Below are 20,808 nucleotides of genomic sequence, written 5' to 3'. Positions count from 1 at the left end.
AGGAAGCAACAGTTCGAACTGGACATGGAACAACAGACTGGTTCCAAATAGGAAAAGGAGTACGTCAAGACTGAATATTGTCACCCAGCTTATTTAACTTATATGCAGAGTATGTCATGAGAAATGCTGGGCTGGAGGACACACAAGCTGGAATCAAGATCGCTGGGAGAAATATCAATAACCTCAGATATGCAGATGACACCACCCATATGGCAGAAAGTGAAGAGGAACTCAAAAGCCTCTTGATGAAAGTGAAAGAGGAGAGTGAAAAAGTTGGCTTGAAGCCCAACATTCAGAAAACTAAGATCATGGCATCCGGTCCCATAACTTCATGGCAAATAGAAGGGGAAACAGTGGAAACAGTGGCTGACTTTATTTTTCTGGGCTCCTAAATCACTGCAGATGCTGATTGAAGCCATGAAATTAAAAGACGCTTACTCCTTGTACGGAAAGTTATGGCCAACATAGACAGCATATAAAAGAGCAGATACATTATTTAGTCAGTAAAGCTCCATCTAGTCAAAGCTATAGTTTTTCCAGTGGTCATGTATGGATGTGAGAGCTGGACTGTGAAGAAAGCTGAGCACCTAAGAACTGATGCTTTTGAACTGTGGTGTTGGAGAAGACTCTTGAGAGTCCCTTGGACTTCAGGGAGATCCAACCAGTCCATTCTAAAGGAGATCAGTCCTGGGTATTCATTGGAAGGACTGATGTTGAAGGTGAAACTCCAATAATTTGGCCACCTGATGTGAAGAGCTGACTTGTTTGAAAAGACCCTGATGCTGGGAAATATTGAGGGCAGGAGGAGAAGGGGATGACGGAGCATGAGATGGTTTGATGGCATCACCGACTGCATGGACATGGGTTTGGGTGGATTCCGGGAGTTGGTGATGGACAGGGAGGCCTGGTGTGCTGTGGTTCATGGGGTCACAAAGAGTTGGACAGGACTGAATGACTGAACTGAACTGAACTGAGCTAGGTTTGTCATAGCTTTTCTTGCAAGGAACAATCATCATTTAATTTCATGGCTCCAATCATCATCCACAGTTATTTTGGAGCCCAAGAAAATAATGTTTCTCACTGTTTCCATTTTTTCCTCCCATCTCTTTGCCATGAAGTGATGGGGCTGAATGCCATGATCTTAGTTTTTTGAATGTTTAATTTTAAGCTAGCATTTTGACTCTCCTGTTTCATCCTCATTGAGAGGATCTTTAGTTCCTCTTTGCTTTCTGTCATTAGGCTGGTGTCATTTGCTTATCCAAGGTTATTGATGCTTTTCCTGGCAATCTTGATTCCAGCTTGTGCTTCATCCAGCTCAGCATTTTTCCTGATGTACTCTGCATAGTAATTCAATAAGCAGGGTGAAAATATACAACCTGATGTACATCTTTCCCAATTTGGAACCAGTTCATTGTTCCACGTCTAGTTCTAACTGTTCCTTCTTGACCTGCATACAGGTTCTCAAGAGGCAGGTAAGGCAGTCTGGTATTCCCACCTCTTTTAAGATTTTTCTACAGTTTGCTGTTATCCACAAGGTTGCTGCATTCTGTTTGCTAAAATTTTGTTGAGGATTTTTGCATCTATGTTCATCAGCGATATTGGCCTGTAGTTTTCTTTTTTTGTGTCGTCTATTTCTGGTTTTGTTATCAGGATGATGGTGGCCTTGTAGAATGATTTTGGAAGTGTTCCTGCCTCTGCAATTTTTTTTGAAAGAGTTTTAGAAGTATAACCATTAGCTCTTCTCTAAATGTTAGATAGAATTCTCCTGTGAAGCCATCTGGTGTTGGGCTTTTGTTTTTTGGGAGATTTTTTTTTATCACAGCTTCAATTTCAATGCTTGTAATTGAGTTGCCCATAATTTCTATTTCTTCCTGGTTCACTCTTGGAAGATTGAATTTTCTAAGAATCTGTCCATTTCTTCCAGGTTATTCATTTTAGTTGCTCACAATAGTCTCTTATAATCCTGTGTATTTCTGCATTGTCTGTTGTAAACTCTTCTTTTTCATTTCTAATTTTGTTGATTTGATTCTTCTCTCTTTTTTTTCTTGATGAGTCTGGCTAAAGCTTTGTCAATTTTGTTTATCTTCTCAAAGGACCAGGTTTTAGTTTTATTAATCTTGACTATTGTTTCTTTCATTTATTTTTCATTTATTTCTGCTTGGATCTTTATGATTTCTTTCTTTCCACTAATTTCAGGGTTTTTTTGTTCTTCTTTTTTCAGTTGTTTTAGGTGTAAAGTTAGGCTGTCTATTCAATGTTTGTCTTGTTTCTTGAGGTAGGATTGTATTGCTATAAACTTCCCCCTTGGGACTGCTTTGCTGCATCCCATAGGTTTTGAGTTGTCATGTTTTCATTGTCATTTGTTTCTAGAAATTTTTTAATTTCCTTTCTGATTTCTTCAGTAACCTGTTGGTTATTTAGAAACATATTTCTTAATCTCCATGTGTTTGTGTTTCTTATTGTTTTTTTTTTCTCTTGTAATTGATATCTAGTCTCATAGCATTGTGGTCAGAGAAGATGCTTGATATGATTTCAGTTTTCTTAAATTTATTGAGGTTTGATGTGTGACCCAAGATGTGCTCTATCCTGGAGAATGTTCCATGTGCACTTGAGAAAAAGGTTTATTCTCCTGCATTTGGATGGAAAGTCCTGAAGATATCATGAGATCCATCTCATCTAATGTATCATCGGAACTTGTATTTCCTTATTAATTTTCTGTCTGATGATCTGTCCATTGGTTTGAGTGAGGTGTTAAAGTCTCCTATTACTATTGTGTAACTTTCAATTTTTCATTGTATGTCTTTTAGTCTTTGTCTTATGTATCGAGGTGCTCCTATGTTGGGTGCATATTTACAATTGCTGTGTCTTCCTCTTGGATTGATCCCTTGATCATTAATTTTGTTTCTTTCTCTCAAAGTCCTAAGTTTATCCCTTCTCACATGTATTTTAGTATTTGGCGAACTACTCAAAGTTTTCCTTTCATATGGACATATGAGCATACTGAAGAAGTTTTTATAATCTACATTTTAGACACAAGGGAAGAACTATAGAGGAAATACAAATGTCTTTCCCCATACCTGTTATTTAGTTATGTATGGAAGTGACAGTCTAATCAAATTTATTGCTTATGCTCCATCTGATTTACTATATTTTTCAAGCACAGAATTGCATATATTACTGTTTTTAAAGATACCTCAAGATGAAATAAAGACTTAGCAGGACTGATTATCTACCAAAAGTAAAAACCGAGTGATAGATTCAAACCTCTGAGGAGGTAGCACTGATAGGCTACTGGTCTTTGGCTTATAAAAAATAAGAAATAAAAACTGAAACCAATACTGTTAGCACCTAAGTATTTGCCATTGTCATAGTTAAGAACCATAGCTTGAGTGATGCTGACATGAGCAAGAATTTAATAAGGAAGTTCAAGTCCCTTAGCATCATCCAACCTTCCATTCTTTCTCTAGCAACCCTTTAGGAAGAATTTAACAAAAGCTAGCTAACAAGAAAAAATATGGTTTTCAGTGTCTCAACCCTACCTCACAATGAAAAGTGGACTCAAAGCTAAGAGACAATGATGTATAACATCAGAATTACTCCATAAAAAATAAGAATGACAATCTTGTTACTTAAAACTTTGTGACCTAGTAAAACATATAGAGCATTAACAATACAAAATCACCAATGTTTTTTGGACATTTAGGACATCCTGCTGCTGCTACTGCTAAGTTGCTTCAGTCGTGTCCGACTCTGTGCGACCCCATAGATGGCAGCCCACTAGGCTCCTCCGTCCCTGGGATTCTCCAGGCAAGAATACTGGAGTGGGTTTCCATTTCCTTCTCCAATGCATGCGTGCATGTTAAGTTGCTTCAGTCATGTCCAACTCTGTTTGACCCCATGAACAGCAGCCCTCCAGGCTCCTCTGTCCATAGGATTCTCCAGGCAAGAATACTGGAGTGGGTTACCATTTCCTTCTCCATTAGGACATCCTAGGTACTATTTAAGGCTGAGCATAAATGAACTTATTTAATCATATGGAGAAATACTCATTACTTGTTAGGAAGAAAGTAAGATATTAAGGGCTTACTTTTACAATTTAGATGTTGTAGCCTTTTGGCCTTCACTGGTGGCTCAGTGGTAAAGAATCACCTGCCAAGCAGGAGACATGACGTGAGTTCAGTTCCTGGGTTGGGAAGATCCTGTGGTGAAGGAAATGGCAACCCACTCCACTATTCTCACCTGGGAAATCCCATGGACAGAGGAGCCTTGCAGGCTACAGCCCCTGGGGTCATAAAAGAGTTGGACACTACTTAGTGACTAAATGACAATCGTGTTTTTATTTTAGACATGTCTTCTATATTTCAACTCTCATCGACTATTCAAAGGGCTACAAGGAAAAAAGTGCTTTCCTCTATTGATATATCTGATTCAATTCTTTCAAGGGCAATGAGGCTTCCATGTCTCCCACTGGCACTACTCCAGTGGCTGCACTCTTTGGACAATAGAGATTATCTCAGTCTGGGGCTATCCTTGTCTTATCCTCCAGTGCCCAAAACCCTGGAGTTGTTCAGTTCATTGAACAATTTGATCCTCTTTTGCTACTGACATTATTGTCAGTTTCCAGTTCTACTTAGTTCTCCTGCCACTTAAGAACTGTTGGTCCAATGCTGGGTAAGAAAGAAATCCTCATTTTGACCTCGTCTCTTCTCAAAGTCCAAGAGGAATTCTCTGCCACCATATCACTATCTAATTGGGTTAAAAATTAGGGTGCATTACTAGGGGACTCTTTCAACTAACCTCATTCTGTAACAAATCCAAACAAGTTATGGTAACTAATAATAAAACCACTTTTCTACGTTATGATACACATCACATCAAAATAAAAAGTAGTAATTTATGAAGGGAGTTCAAATGAGAAGATGCCAGCATAGTTCACTTATAAAATGTTATATTGAGTCAGATATCTTCTTGAAGAGCTATTGCTACTTCAGATATGACAGATATGCATTTCTATGTTTATATATGATGTGGTTCATTTATTTACTAAAAGTATTTATTGATCATCTGTGACATTTCATATTCTAGTCTAGGTCTTTGAGATATTGAAGGGTAATAAACAAGTTCTTACCATGTTCAGTTCAGTTCAGCTCAGTTCAGTTCAGTCGCTCAGTCGTGTTCAACTCTCCGCGACCCCATGAATCACAGCACGCCAGGCCTCCCTATCCATCACCAACTCCCGGAGCTCACTCAGACTCAAGTCCACAGAGTCGGTGATGCCATCCAGCCATCTCATTCTCTGTCGTCCCCTTCTCCTCCCACCCCCAACCTTTCCCAGCATCAGAGTCTTTTCCAGTGAGTCAGCTTGTCACATGAGGTGGCCAAAGTATTGCAGTCTCAGCTTTAGCATCAGTCCCATGTAAGAGTGTTATGTGTTAGTGGACACAAATAGTAAATAAATGAACAAATTAAAGGTAAATATATTATTATTATATATACATGTATAATAATATGTTATTCAAAATCCATACATTTAACTAAACTAGTGACATGTAGCAGCAACAGCAGTGACATGTAACTCATTTTTTCACAAATAAAATTTATAAGAAGCAAAACATACAAAACAAACAAAAAAGAGTTTCTGTGGTTGAAGTTACACTGGTCTGAAAGGAAGGAAGCAGCAGTGTCCCTTTAGTATCTTATTCACTCTTGCTCCTTTAATTTGGTTTTTATAGAATTTCAAGGGGCATAGTTTGAAAACTGCCAATGCAATAAAAAACAATTAATGTTAATAATCTACAGTTTAAATAATTTTTGTAAACAATTATAAAATAACAATATATATATATTGATTACTTTATGCCAGATACATTTATAAATTCTTGTATTCATAGCAATCCAAGGAAGTAAGGACTATTATCATATAACATATGTGTCATCCTTCTTTAAATATTTGGTAAATGTCACCAGTAATCATATCAATAAAAAAAATTAAAAGCAACTATTTCAATATTTGAAGTTCACAGAGGAGATAATTTCCTAATCTTGAAAGGAAACTGTATTCCAAAATTCTATAGGAAAGTACTATTCACTAATAATTAATTCATATAGTTTCTATATTCTCATTAAGATTGGTATTAGCATAAGGATGCCTGCTCTCACAGCTAATATTTGATATCAGCTTGGTAGTCCTGGTCAAAATCTTAAGACCAGAAAAAGGCAGAAGTAAAAAATAAAAAAAGAGATTAAAAAATTTTTAAGATCTGATTTAAAAAATTAGTAAGAAGTTTGGATATAAGATAAATGGAAAATAGTTCTCTTTACATTAGCAATAAATAATTAACAGATATAATAGAAATAAATATAATAAAAGTAACAAATTTTAAAACATCTGAGTTTTATCCTAACCAAGTATGTATAGGACCTTTATAGAAACCATTTAAATTTAAAATAAACACCATAACAAAATATGAGTAATTCTAAAAGTAAAATATGTTAATAGATAGGATAAAAACATAAGGCTGCCATTTTCCCCAAATTAGTCTACACATTCAGTTAAATGCATTCAAAATTTTAAATGAATTATTTTGAGGAATATTATTACCTGTTTTAAAATTTATAGGATGGAATAATTTTATACAACTTTCACATAGTTTTATAAAAGAAAAGTAAGGGGAAATCCATATTTTAAGCACACAACAAAGCCACAGTAATTAAATTTTCTGATAATGTTTCAGGGACATTTAAATAGTTCAGAGAAAAGAAAAAAGATCTCAGATATAGACACATGTTAATATTTGACAAAGCATAAAACTGTTACCCTAAATGGGGTAGTTTAGTAGGCCATATTAGGAAAATGTTTTAATATATGAAAAAAAATTTGATCCTTGGATTATCATTTACACAATTGGAGACCAGATATATTAACAATTTGCATGTAAAAATATTAAATTATTTAATGAAACAATATAGAAAATCTTGAAAACTTATAACAGAGGAAAAAAGTTTTAAAACATAAAGTCTTAAACTAATAGCAAATTGGTCAAAGGATGCGAATCAGTGACTCACTGAAGGGTTTTCCTAAATGGCTGACACTGAGAGATTCTAAATTAAGAAAATCTGAAAAATTCTCAGTAATGTTCAAAATCAGAAAAATTGTCGTTAAAATAGTCACAAAATATTTATTTTCTTTGGAAAGGAAATATCAAATGTTGGCAAACATGGGGAGGTAGAATTCTGATTAGTGTACATGGGTTTCCCTAGTGGCTCAGATGGTAAAGAACCTGCCTGCAATGCAGGAGACCCGGGTTTGATCCCTGGGTCAGGAAGATCCCCTGGAGAAGGAAATGGCAAGCTACTCCAATATTCTTGCCTGGAAAATCCCATAAACAGAGGAGCCTGGCAGGCTACAGTCCATGGGGTCACACAGTGTCAGACAAGACTGAAGGTACTTAGCATACATGCAGGTACATTGATATACTGGAAAACTCTCTGGCTATATTAAAATTGGGCAGGACCCAATGATCCAGTCCTGGAAAGATGTCTCATGTAAGTTCTTGACCAGGACTATAAGGGGATAAGCTTGAGGATTTTTATCCTTGTGTTGTTTGTAGCAAAAGCAGTTTGATAGCAACTTTGACATCCATCATCAGAGGAATGGCTCTGTTAATATCACATGTGAATATTTATTATGGAACAGTTATTAATAACATAAGTGAGAAACAAATAAACTAGATGTTCATATAGAAATATAAATAGATCCCTGAAATTGTTGAAAAACTAAGCAGTGTAGTGATTTATAGCACAACGAAGTTTATGTACAAATTTAAATACATATTTTATAAGAGCATGTGCATTTTTTGGAACAAATCAAGACCATAGTTTTGAGTTGGGAAAGAAACATTCAGTTCAGTTCAGTCGCTCAGTCGTGTCTGACTCTTTGCAACTCCATGAATCACAGCACGCCAGGCCTCCCTGTCCATAGTAGAATCAATTATTATAGAAGAAGATAGGTGACTTTTTAAAGATTGAGGAAATTAATGTGCAGAGGAGTAGAAATTAAAATACAGAGGAGCATGATTAAATTATAGTTAAAGAAATAGACAAAAGTTTAAAAAGAAATGGACAAATAAAAGCACATATAAAATCATAGAGAGTAATATAAGGTGTATGCTGATGAAAAAGCTCTGATTTATTATATAATGTAGCTTAATAGACTTTCTGAGTCACTCCAATTCAACAATGTGCTATCTGTCTGAATTCATGACCCAAACTATCCATTCTGGACTTTTAAAATTTCTTTCTGGCCTTGAACATATGAATTCAATTTTACCCTATAAATTTATTTATTTCATTCCTTATGTATATTTCTTTTCATTCCAAAATAAGCTGATATTGATATCCTGCATGAAATTAACTTATCTAAAGATGACAGTAAGTAAAAAAAAAGTGACAATACAATTAATTCACAGGAAATGTCTATTTTATTTCATTCTTAATATCGAGATCATGTTCAAGTCTATCATTTTGGTTGTTTCAATTAGGAACTTAATGTAAATTAACTTTGCTTTGTAAATAAATTTTAAACTAAAAAGCTCTCACATTTCATAAAGTTAGTTTGGTGAACATTTGCCCCTGTTTCAAAAAGTTTACACAGGTGGGAGAATGTTATTTCATTTTTGAGCTTTAGTTCAGCCACATTATATTCCTGATATCGTTCTTAATTGTATCTGTGGGACATTGTCCCTAATGCACCAGAAGTTTCTCCATTCAACAGATCTCTCATTCCAACTTTAAATTGCTTTGGGAATGGGGAATAATTACAACAACTGTTGCATGACAAATATTTACTCTTTCAAATCTGTGGAATCTGACATTGCTTGTTAAACCTGACCTTAGTTCAGAATGCTGACATAAATACTAAGAAGAAATTAACAGGTTCTTCTAGGAGGTGGAAATAATTTATCAGGGTAAGTCTTGAATATCATAAAAATATACCCTTTCATTCCATAATTAAAACTCTTATTAAATATGGACTTAAAATACGAACAGCATGAGGCAGTGCAGCCTCTAATTAATTATTAGGACCAAATACAGCTGTGATTTACTATTCGGCATACTTTGGGAGTGTGTTAGAAATGCAAAGTCACAGGCCCTGCATCAGCCTTGGCAAAAGAAATGTACATTTTAACAAAATATCCAGGAAGTTTATATACATATGAAGAATTTAGCAAAGACTGAAATAATTGATTCTTCATTAATCCACCAAGGCCAGAAATTCTGGGTAGTACTTGGTGGGAAAGCTTGATATAATAACTTTTGGTATTGTAGCCCACAGAGTTCTAGACTTCACAGGTAAATATCTGAGCTTCACGCTCCACTCTTATAGACTGGATTATTTTGGCCACATTCTGTCTTTCACATTTGAAAGAAAATAGAGATAATGAAAAGATTGATTTTTTAAAATAAAGTGCTACACACATATATACAGTTACATATTTAAGCATTATTACTGTTTTCTCAGGTTCACTTAAATGCATAAATTACCAAGAATAATTCTGAAGTCATTGAATGAAGCAAATGAAGAGACTATTTGTCTTCAGGGATCTCCATTGTATTCTTGCAGAACTAGTTTACACACTAGTCTTGTAATGGGAAGTAATAAAATAGTAAAAACAGACTGAGACTACGAGATCAACCACAAACGATGTTTGAACAAATGTGAAATTGCTGTGTATGTGACTTAGTTTACTACAATCAAATGTCTGCCCTATAGAAATACACAGTTCAGCAGACTGAATAGAGAACTAAGGTGTCAGGCAGGCAAACAAGTATGCATAAAACCAACTTGCTTTAAGATTTTCAACATTTCTGTTAAATACTGGATCAAAATTCCAGTCTTTGCGGTCTTTTGCCTTCCCCACCACTCTCTCACTGAGACTGATTTAATGAAATCAGATTTATCACCTGAAATATTCTAGGGCTTTTATAAAACTCAATTTACTGTGTCTTCAACAGTGGGAGAGGTTGCTTCTGAATTTGCTTCTGATCCTAGGTAGATACTGGAGTGGGTTGCCATGCCTTCCACCAGGGGATCTTTACAACCCAGGGATCGAACCTGGGTTTCCTGCGTTGCAGGTGGATTCTTTACCAGCTGAGCTACCAAGGAAGCCACTTCAAACATTAGACACAGGGCACTGAAATTCTCAGTTTCTCAGTATCACTGTGTTCTTGGCGACAACATTCTTAAAGATAACCAAATGAGAGGGTTTCAAAGAAAACACACTATTTCACCCTAGAATAATGTCTATTCAAGAAACTTGCTACATTTATTACTTGTCAGTGAAAATATTTTATGTTGGTACTTTTTTGACATCCTGAAAGCTGGGACATGGATAGAATAAATAAGACATTTGTGAATGAATTCATTCTTCTGGGACTCTCTGGTTACCCAAAACTTGAGATTATTTTCTTTGCTGTAATTCTAGTTATGTATCTAGTGATTCTAATTGGCAACAGTGTTCTGATCATAGTAAGCATATTTGATTCCCATCTTCACACCCCCATGTACTTCTTTCTGGGAAACCTCTCTTTTCTGGATATCTGCTATACATCCTCCTCTGTTCCCTCAACTTTGGTGAGCTTAATCTCAAAAAAAAGGAACATTTCCTTCTCTGGATGTGCAGTGCAGATGTTCTTAGGATTTGCAATGGGGTCAACAGAGTGTTTCCTCCTTGGCATGATGGCTTTTGACCGCTGTGTGGCCATCTGTAACCCTCTGAGATACCCTGTCATCATGAGCAAGGTGGTATATATCCTGATGGCTTCTGTTTCATGGCTGTCTGGTGGAATCAACTCAATTGTGCAAACATCTCTTGCCATGCGATTGCCTTTCTGTGGTAATAATATTATCAATCATTTCTTATGTGAAATACTGGCTGTTCTCAAGCTAGCCTGTGCGGATATATCCCTCAATATTGTTACTTTAGCAGTGTCAAATATGGCTTTCTTGGTTCTACCCCTTCTGGTCATTTTTTTCTCCTATATGCTTATCCTCTATACCATCTTGAGAATGAACTCAGCCACAGGGAGACGCAAGGCCTTTTCTACCTGCTCAGCACATCTGACTGTGGTGATCATATTTTATGGTACCATTTTCTTCATGTATGCCAAACCCAAGTCTCAAGACCTCCTTGGACAAGACAATTTGCAAGCTAGAGAAGGGCTTGTTTCCATGTTTTATGGGGTGGTGACCCCAATGCTAAATCCTATAATCTATAGCTTGAGAAACAAGGATGTAAAAGCTGCTGTGAAATATTTACTGAGTCAGAAATCTGTTAACCAATTAAGACCAAAGTGAAAAGTGGTTTGAGTGTATCAAGACAAGACATGGCATTAGTAGGCAATCACTGATGACCTTCTTTGGGGAAACCATAGTTATGCATAGAGATTTTGATTCTTTGTCTTCACTAGCTCAGCCTAGCTACAATCCCTGGGTTCAGTAGTCTGCTATAAACTCAGATTCCAATAGGTTCTGATGCACATTTCAGAAAGACAGTTAATGCTTTAGAACCTTATCCCTGGTGATATCTGAAATGAACTTTTTTTTGGTGTACTGTGTAGTTGTTGTTCAGTCACTAAGTCATGTCTGACTGTAACCCCATGGACTGTAGCACGCCAGGCTTGCTGCTGTCCTTCACTGTCTCGTGGAGTTTGCTCAAACTCATGTCCATTGAATCGGTGATGCCATCCAACTGTCTCATCCTCTGTTGCCCCCTTCTTCTCCTGCCCTCAATCTTTCCCAGCACCAGGGTGTTTTCCAATGAGTCAGCTCTTCACATCAGTTTGCCAAAGTATTGGAGCTACAGTGGAAAATATCACACATACTCTTTGAAAATAGTGAGTAAGGAATATAAATTCTGCTCCATCACAAATCACTTAATGCTGGGAAAGTTATTCATTTTTTCTAAAATGCAGCTCCCTTATTTGAATGAAAGAGAGTAATTAAACATTGCTCTCAGTTTTATTATAAAGATTCAGTAAGTTGTACATAGTACCTGGCACAGTGTCAATTCATTGTAATTTCCTTTGTAGACGACATTGAACTTGACTTTTTCTGTTGACTCAGAATTTAAGAATTGAAGTAGAGACTCCAAATTTAAGATGAATGGCACCAACTTGTACTTTTAAAAAATTTTTAAGCTATCAGTTGTTAGAGGCAGACATCTTCCCTTTGTCTTCCCATTAGTATCAACCACCACTCTTCTTATATCTACATTATATCATGTGAACTTCAAGAAAAGAGAAGCTAGAATTAAAGAAGACTTTTATGACATGAGAAGTGCTCAACGAATGTGAGAGGTGTTTCACTACTGTTCCTATCAAAGAATGGGAAGACTGTTCTTACCCAACTCAAGTAAGGTGATTCTGCAAAACCTGTTGAGGTTTTGGCTGCCTGCAAAGAAGAACTGACATCTGGCTTGATGAACGGAGGATTGCTGAACCTTTTCTCTCTAGATTATAGACTAACTAGCAGAGGGCTGGAGGATGGATATCTTAGGGCTGAAAATAACCAGAAACTTTTTAGTTTGCCTGAAATACTTTTTTCAGCTGTGAAAGACTGAAATTTGTGACTGAGAAGAGAAATTCATTTCATTTCATACGCCAATGAATTGAAATTTCTCAATAAACCTATTACAGGCTTTTGAGTTAGTTGTTATTTATTTTCTGTAGATTCTTGCCATTCTGAGCACAGCATGTCATTGGTCCACACCACCAGTCTTTTGTGACAGGTGGTTTCAGCCTTATGGTACTACCTAAATTTTCTCTTTCTTATTGGTATTAGAACCATAGTATGACCCCAGACATCCGAACTGAGAGCTATACTCCCTGCCAATCTATGTCCTTGGGTAAATCCATATTTTTGACGTGTGTGATCTGGTCACTGAAATCCTGCTGCCTGTCTTCTGTCCCTTCTGGGTTGAAGGGTTGTCACTGTAGCAAACCTTTAACTGTGGGTTCTTCTCCTCTGGCTTGTATCACAAAGGGTGCTGATTTTGGTTCTATTTAACAAGTGAGTTTGAGTGAACTCCGGGAGTTCGTGATGGACAGGGAAGCTTGGCGTGCTGTGATTCATGGGGTCGCGGAGAGTCGGACACGACTGAGCGACTGAACTGAACTGAACTGAACAGGTATGTAGCAAGCCTTATAGGTGAAGTGTAATCCACTGGGATGAACCCTACATTTCAGTCTGTTGCAAGTTTTATTCTTTGCAAATGTGGCTCAGATCATGAACTCCTTATTGCCAAATTCAGACTTAAATTGAAGAAAGTAGGGAAAACCACTAGACCATTCAGATATCACCTAAATCAAATCCCTTATGATTATACAGTAGAAGTGAGAAATAGATTTAAGGGACTAGATCTGATTGAAAGAGTGCCTGATGAACTATGGACAGAGGTTCGTGACATTATACAGGAGACAGGGACCAAGACCATCCCCATGGAAAAGAAATGCAAAAAAGCAAAATGGCTGCTGAGGAGGCCTTAAAAATAGCTGAAAAAAAAGAGAAGTTAAAAGCAAAGGAGAAAAGGAAAGATATAAGCATCTGAATGCAGAGTTCCAAAGAATAGCAAGGAGAGATAAGAAAGCCTTCCTCAGTGATCAATGCAAAGAACTAGAGGAAAACAACAGAATAGGAAAGACAAGAGATCTCTTCAAGAAAATTAGAGATACCAAGGGAACATTTCATGCAAAGATGGGCTCGATAAAGGACAGAAATGGTAGGGACCTAACAGAAGCAGAAGATATTAAGAAGAGGTGGCAAGAATACACAGAAGAACTGTACAAAAAAGATCTTCACGACCAAGATAATCACGATGGCGTGATCACTCACCTAGAGCCAGACATCTTGGAATGTGCAGTCAAAGGGCCTTAGAAAGCATCACTACAAACAAAGCTAGTGGAGGTGATGGAATTCCAGTGGAGCTATTTCAAATCCTGAAAGATGATGCTGTGAAACTGCTGCACTCAATATGCCAGCAAATTTGGAAAACTCAGCAATGGCCACAGGACTGGAAAAGGTCAGTCTTCATTCCAATCCCAAAGAAAGGCAATGCCAAAGAATGCTCAGACTACCGCACAATTGCACTCATCTCACACGCTAGTAAAGTCATGCTCAAAATTCTCCAAGCCAGGCTTCAGCAATATGTGAACCGTGAACTCCCAGATGTTCAAGCAGGTTTTAGAAAAGGCAGAGGAACCAGAGATCGCCATCATCTGCTGGATCATGGAGAAAGCAAGAGAGTTCCAGAAAAACATCTATTTCTGCTTCATTGACTATGCCAAAGCCTTTGACTGTGTGGATCACAATAAACTGGGAAAAATTCTGAAAGAGATGGGAATACCAGAGCACCTGACCTGCCTCTTGAGAAACCTGTATGCAGGTCAGGAAGCAACAGTTAGAACTGGACATGGAACAACAGACTGGTTCCAAATAGGAAAAGGAGTACATCAAGTTTGTATATTGTCACCCAGCTTATTTAACTTCTATGCAGAGTACATCATGAGGAACGCTGGGCTGGAAGAAGCACAAGCTGGAATCAAGATTGCTGGGAGAAATATCAATAACCTCAGATATGCAGATGACACTACCCTTATGGCAGAAAGTGAAGAGGAACTCAAAGGCCTCTTGATGAAAGTGAAAGAGGAGAGTGAAAAGGTTGGCTTGAAGCTCAACATTTAGAAAACAAAGATATGGCATCTGGTCCCATCACTTCATGGGAAATAGATGGGGAAACTGTCAGACTTTATTTTTTTGGTCTCCAAAATCATTGTGGATGCTGATTGCAGCCATGAAATTAAAAGACGCTTACTCCTTGGAAAGAAAGTTATGACCAACCTACATAGTATGTTAAAAAGCAGAGACATTACTTTGCCAACAAAGGTCCGTCTAGTCAAGGCTATGGTTTTTCCCGTGGTCATGTATGGATGTGAGAGCTGGACTGTGAAGAAAGCTGATCACCAAAGAATTTATGCTTTTGAACTGTGGTGTTGGAGAAGACTCTTGAGAGTCCCTTGGCCTGCAAGGAGATCCAACCAGTCCATTCTAAAGGAGATCAATCCTGGGTGTTCATTGGAAGGACTGATGCTAAAGCTGAAACTCCAATACTTTGGCCACCTCATGCAATGAGTTGACTCACTGGAAAAGACTCTGATGCTGGGAGGGATTGGGGGCGGGAGGAGAAGGGGACAACAGAGAATGAGATGGCTGGATGGCATCACCGACTCGATGGACATGAGTTTGAGTGAACTCCGGGAGTTGGTTATGGACAGGGAGGCCTGGCATGCTGTGATTCATGGGGTTGCACAGAGTCGGACATGACTGAGTGACTGAAATGAACTGAACTGCATCAAGGTTTTAACACATGTGTGTATGTACCTAGTCCTGCTTCTGTTGTCACAGGCGATTCCTTAGCATCTTATTTTTTCCCCCCAGAAAGCAAAGGGTGCTAGCATCTCAAATGCATTTTTATAACAAACTGAATGCTTTATTTATAAAAATTGATTAAAATTATTCTTTTCATAGCCTTATTAAAGTTGGTGCTATGTTGCTTCAATTTTGACAAGTTCTGCTCATGTTGATGAATGCCTGATAAAATAACAGTTTTAAAAGTAATCTGGCCTCCCAAGAAATTGAGAAGTCTCAAAAAGATTGTATGTGTTTATGTTGTGTTATCCCTGGAAGAAGGCATGGCAACTCACTCCTGTATTCTTGCCTAGAGAATCATGGCAAGGGTTCTGTCAGGCTACAGTCCACTGGGTCACAAAGAGTCAGACATTATAGAAGTGACTTAACATGCATGCACACCTCTTGTGTAAAAATAATAGATATTTTATAAATTTTTTAAAAATGGAAGAGAATAGGGAAAATATTGTTAGCAATGTTGATACCTCCTACAGGTGAACGCCATTAACACTGTTATTGTGTTATTAACTTGGAGGCATAAAATTTATCATTTTAAAGTTGATTTATTTTGTTGCACCATATGCACTTGAAGTTGTTATATTGAAAAAAAATTTAATGTGTATACAACTCATTAGGTTTCATAGAATAAATTCTAGACAAATTGCTATAGCAGATGATATGATTTTTTAGTTTTTTTAAAATTATATGCCCTCCCCCCCAAATCATATTACCTGCTGTCAATGTCACTGTAAATGTTTCCTCAAATGTTTGCAGCTCTGGCTTGTGTGTGTATACATAGATTATAAACTTTGAATTTTGGAATATTTCAAATAATAAAAATAAAGCTATATAATGAAACTTCAGGCACTAATCACTCAGTTTAAAGAATTGTTAGTTTATTGTTACACTGATATCTAAACTCACTCAGTTCCTTTCTCTAGGTTTTTAAGTAAATATTGGATACATATGTGAGTGTAAATAATTTTGTATTTTGAAATAAGTCAGACTTATAGAAAAGTTGCAAAAATCAGAGAATTTTCTTTTAGCTTTCCCTGAGAATCTACAGATATAACATCTTACCACATTTGCCTTATCATTTCTTCATATATATGTATATATGTAAAAAAGCAGAGACATTACTTTGCCAACAAAGGTCTGCCTAGTCAAGGCTATGGTTTTTCCAGTGGTCATGTATGGATGTGAGAGTTGGACTGTGAAGAAAGCTGATCACTGAAGAATTGATGCTTTTGAACTGTGGTGCTGGAGAAGACTCTTGAGAGTCCCTTGGACTGCAAGGAGAGCCAACCAGTCCATTCTAAAGGAGATTAGTCCTGGGTGTTCATTGGAAAGACTGACGCTAAAGCTGAAACTCCAATACTTTGGCCACCTCATGCGACGAGTTGAGTCATTGGAAAAGACTCTGATGCTGGGAAGGATTGGGGGCGGGAGGAGAAGGGGGTGACAGAGAATGAGATGGCTGGATGGCATCACCGACTCGATGGACATGAGTTTGAGTGAACTCCAGGAGTTGGTGATGGACAGGGAGGCCTGGCGTGCTGTGATTCATGGGTTCGCAAAGAGTCGGACTGAAATGAACTGAACTGAAGAGTATAAATACATATACAGAGAAGTGTTTGAGAGTGAGGTACATATACTATATCTCTTAGCCCCTAAATATTTCATTCTGTTTTTACCATAAACATAATATAACTGTTGACATGAAGAAAAAATACTGTTTAATTTAGCCATCAGCAAAACACTGACCCTGAGCCTTGGTTTACCACCTATGTTTGTGTGGTCTATGAGCTAGGAATGATTTTTAAATTGTTGAAAAATTAAAAAAATATATATAATTGTTCATGGCCCCTGACAATTATATGAATTTCAAATTTTTATTTGGTGATAATTGTAGACTCATAGAAAATTGTAAAAATAGTATATAGAGTATCATGTATACTTTACTCCACTTCCCCTAATTGTGATACCTTATATTATAGTATTACAATATCACAATCACAAAATTGACATTAGTTCAATACTCTTAGCTACACTACAAAACATATTAAGTTTTTACCATTTCGCCATATATTCATATGTGTGTGTGCACAGTTCTATACAGTTTTATCTTATGTATAGATTCTTGTAATCACCACCATAATTGAAATATATGCCTGTTCTCTAAACTATCAGGAAACTCCCTGTTGCTACCCTGTGATGGTTAATTTTATGTGTCAGTTTTATGTGTCAGTTTTGGGTTATGGTATGCTCTTATTTGGTCAAGCATTAGTCTAGATGTTGCTCTTAAGGTAGTTTTTAGATGTGATTGACATTTAAATCAGTAGACTTTGAGTAGAACAGATTTAGATGCGTTTTCAATCCCTGGGTTGGGAAGATCCCCTAGAGAAGGAAATGGCAACTTAATCCAGTATTCTTGCCTGTAAAGTTCCATGAACAGAGGAACCTGGTGGGCAGCAGTCCATGGGGTCACAAAGATTTAGACATAACGAGTGACTGAGCATACACACACACAGAACACATTACTCTTTGTAATGGGGGTAGACCTCATCCAGTTAGTTGACAGCGTTAAGAGAAAAGACTGAGGTTCTCAGAAATGGAAAGAATTCTACCTCCGGACTGTCTTCAGATGTAACACAGACTCTTGCTGAAATTTCCAGCCTGCTAGTCTTCCCTGCAGATTTTAGACTTGCATATCCCTACAATCACATAAGCCAATTCCTTAAGCTCTGTTTCCCCCTCTCCCTACCTCCTCTCTCTCTCTCTCTCTCAGTTTCACTGACTTTCTCTCTATATATAACCATATCTTATTGGTTCTCTTTCTCTGCAGAACCCTGATGAATATATACCCCTTTATATTTGCACCCTCATTTGACCCTGTGGCCTGGTAAATGCTGATTTTCTCTTTTCCATCTCTATAGTCATTAATAAAGTTTGAATTGGACATAGCATTCTAATTTATTTACATAGTGTCTATGGATGCTTTCATGCTTACAATGGCAGAGTTAAGGAGTAGAGTTAAGGAGTTGTACAGGAATAATGTGGCTTCCAAAGCCTGAAATATTAATATCTATCACTGCATAAAATTATGAGTTCATATTAATACACTGAATTCAATCCAACACTAAAAGTTTCACTCTATCTTCCCCTTTTTCGTTAATATATCTGTACCTTCTACCTCTAGCAATGAGATCCTTGGAGGAAAAAAGCAAATGCTGAGGAAATAAAAATCACCTGTGAATATAAGCCAAGAAATTACCAGAGATCACATAGGCCTGGGGACCATTTTATTTCCTTTCAGTCAGAGTAGAGAGACCATGCCTTTGGAGTACCGCATATTCATCAGAGTGCCAGAAGGGTCATAACTTGTTGTGGGGCTGAAGTATCCTTATAATAAAAGTTATTTTAGATTTGCCTTTATAGTTGTTTTTAAAAGTCTAGAAAAGATGAAGTTAATCTACAAGTAATTGAACTGCCTACCAGAACAAAGTGAAACATTCTAACATTCTTCGAAAGACTATGACAAAACACAGTGACAAATGATGAACAGTGATTCAACAAAAGACCACAAGATAAATGAAAATAGAGAATTTTCCTACTCACAGGTCCTGGAGGTCATGCCCAACATGCCTTGAGGAGCCATATAGGGAGGTCAAGACAGAGTGTAGATAAAGAAGTAGTGTTATCAAAAATGGGGTTAGGCTGTTCAAGGCTCAAAAGCCAATAAAGAGGCCAGGTTGTTGGAAAGGAAAGGTTGCTTTATTTTGGATGCCACCAATGGAGGGTTGGGGCCAGGGATGGATTGGGGGAAGGCGAAGGTCTGTCCAAAGCCCACTTACAAATAGTGGACAAGAGCTTTTATAGAAAGAGGGAGGGTAGCACATGCAGAAACAATACAGTCAGCCATGAAAGTCATTTTGAAATTGGTCTTTGGTGGTCTGACCATTGTCATTTTGATTGTTTTAGGTACAGTTAATCTTCGGTTCCAGAGTCAGTTTGTTTCCATTTCTTTCAGGCCAATTGTTGGAACTGTGGCAGCTTATGTCATGGGTACAGTCTGGTCACCGTGTAGTTAACTTCTTCCACCTGGTAGGGGTTTCAGTATCTATAAGACAGCTCACAGGACATGGCTCAGAATATTATCTATAGGTCTTGAGAAGGAAATAAATGTCCTTGACTATGCTTAATGACTACATTGTAATATTTGGTCTCCTTTGAATGTTTTCTTTTGTTTCTGCATGTTCTCACTTCTCTGATTAAGCTTATTCTTTGGTTAAAGTTTTTCCACAGACTAAAGTCAGGTTGAGGACATGGCTGGGCAATGACCATAGGATCCTGATCTGTTTCACTAGGACCCAGGTACACGTGTTTATTAGGGTCCGTGGATGTAGTCCTTTGGGGTTTTCATGCTAAGGCTGGACTGGTCAATTTAAACCAAGAGATGGATTTTGGTAAGGCCCAGGAAGGTCTTATTCAAGGGTCATTCAAAGGGGAAGTGCTGGGAGAGAGGGGAAGTTACTAATCACAAGAGCTGTTAGGGAAGTCATACCAGAAACTCAAATTTGTTTGTGATGTTATATGCTGTTATTTGGGCTTCCTAGGTGGCACTAGAAGTAAAGAACCTGACTGTCAATGCAGGAGACTTAAGAGTTCAGTTCAGTTCAGACCCTCAGGCGGGTCTGACTCTTTGCAACCCCATGGACTGCAGCATGCCAGGCCTCCCTGTCCATCACCAACTCAGTTTACTCAAACTCACATTCATTGAGTTGGAGATTCCATCCAATCACCTCATCCTCTGCCGTCCCCTTCTCCTCCTGCCTTCAATCTTTCCCAGCATCAGAGTCTTTTCCAATGAGTCAGTTCTTTGCATCAGGAGGAAAAAATATTGGAGTTTCAGCTTCAGCATCAATCCTTCCAATGAATATTTAGGACTGATTTCCTTTAGAATGGACTGGTTGGATCTCCTTGCAGTCCAAGGGACTCTCAAGAGTCTTCTCCAACACCACAGTTCAAAAGCATCAATCTTTCAGCACTCGGTTTTCTTTATAGTCCAACTCTCACATCCATACATGACTACTGGAAAAATCATAGCTTTGACTAGACGGACCTTTGCTGGCAAAGGAATGTCTCTGCTTTTTAATATGCTATCTAGGTTGGTCATAGCTTTTCTACCAAGAAGAAAATGCCTTTTAATTTCATGGCTGAAGTTACCATCTGAAGTGATTTTGGAGCCCCCAAAATAAAGTCTGTCACAGTTTCCATTGTTTCTCCATCTATTTGCCCTGAAGTGATGGGACTGGATGCCATGATCTTAGTTTTCTGAATGTTGG

At 37.6% G+C, this 20,808-nt stretch overlaps 1 protein-coding gene across 1 annotated transcript; it reads left to right on the top strand.

The window, feature by feature from the left end:
* Nucleotides 1-10,299: 10,299 nt before the first annotated feature.
* On the top strand, nt 10,300-11,356 carry LOC148777459 (olfactory receptor 13C4). Its single transcript, XM_088837787.1, has one exon. It carries the CDS (start codon nt 10,388-10,390, stop codon nt 11,354-11,356), a length of 969 nt encoding a protein of 322 aa, XP_088693913.1. The 5' UTR covers nt 10,300-10,387.
* Nucleotides 11,357-20,808: the final 9,452 nt, after the last annotated feature.

Source organism: Moschus berezovskii, chromosome 7 (genome assembly GCF_049115385.1).
Source record: "Moschus berezovskii isolate FMDL1 chromosome 7, NW_MosBer_1.0, whole genome shotgun sequence".
In the NCBI taxonomy this organism is placed as follows: Eukaryota; Metazoa; Chordata; class Mammalia; order Artiodactyla; family Moschidae; genus Moschus; species Moschus berezovskii.
This window is presented reverse-complemented; position numbering and strand designations above follow the sequence as displayed.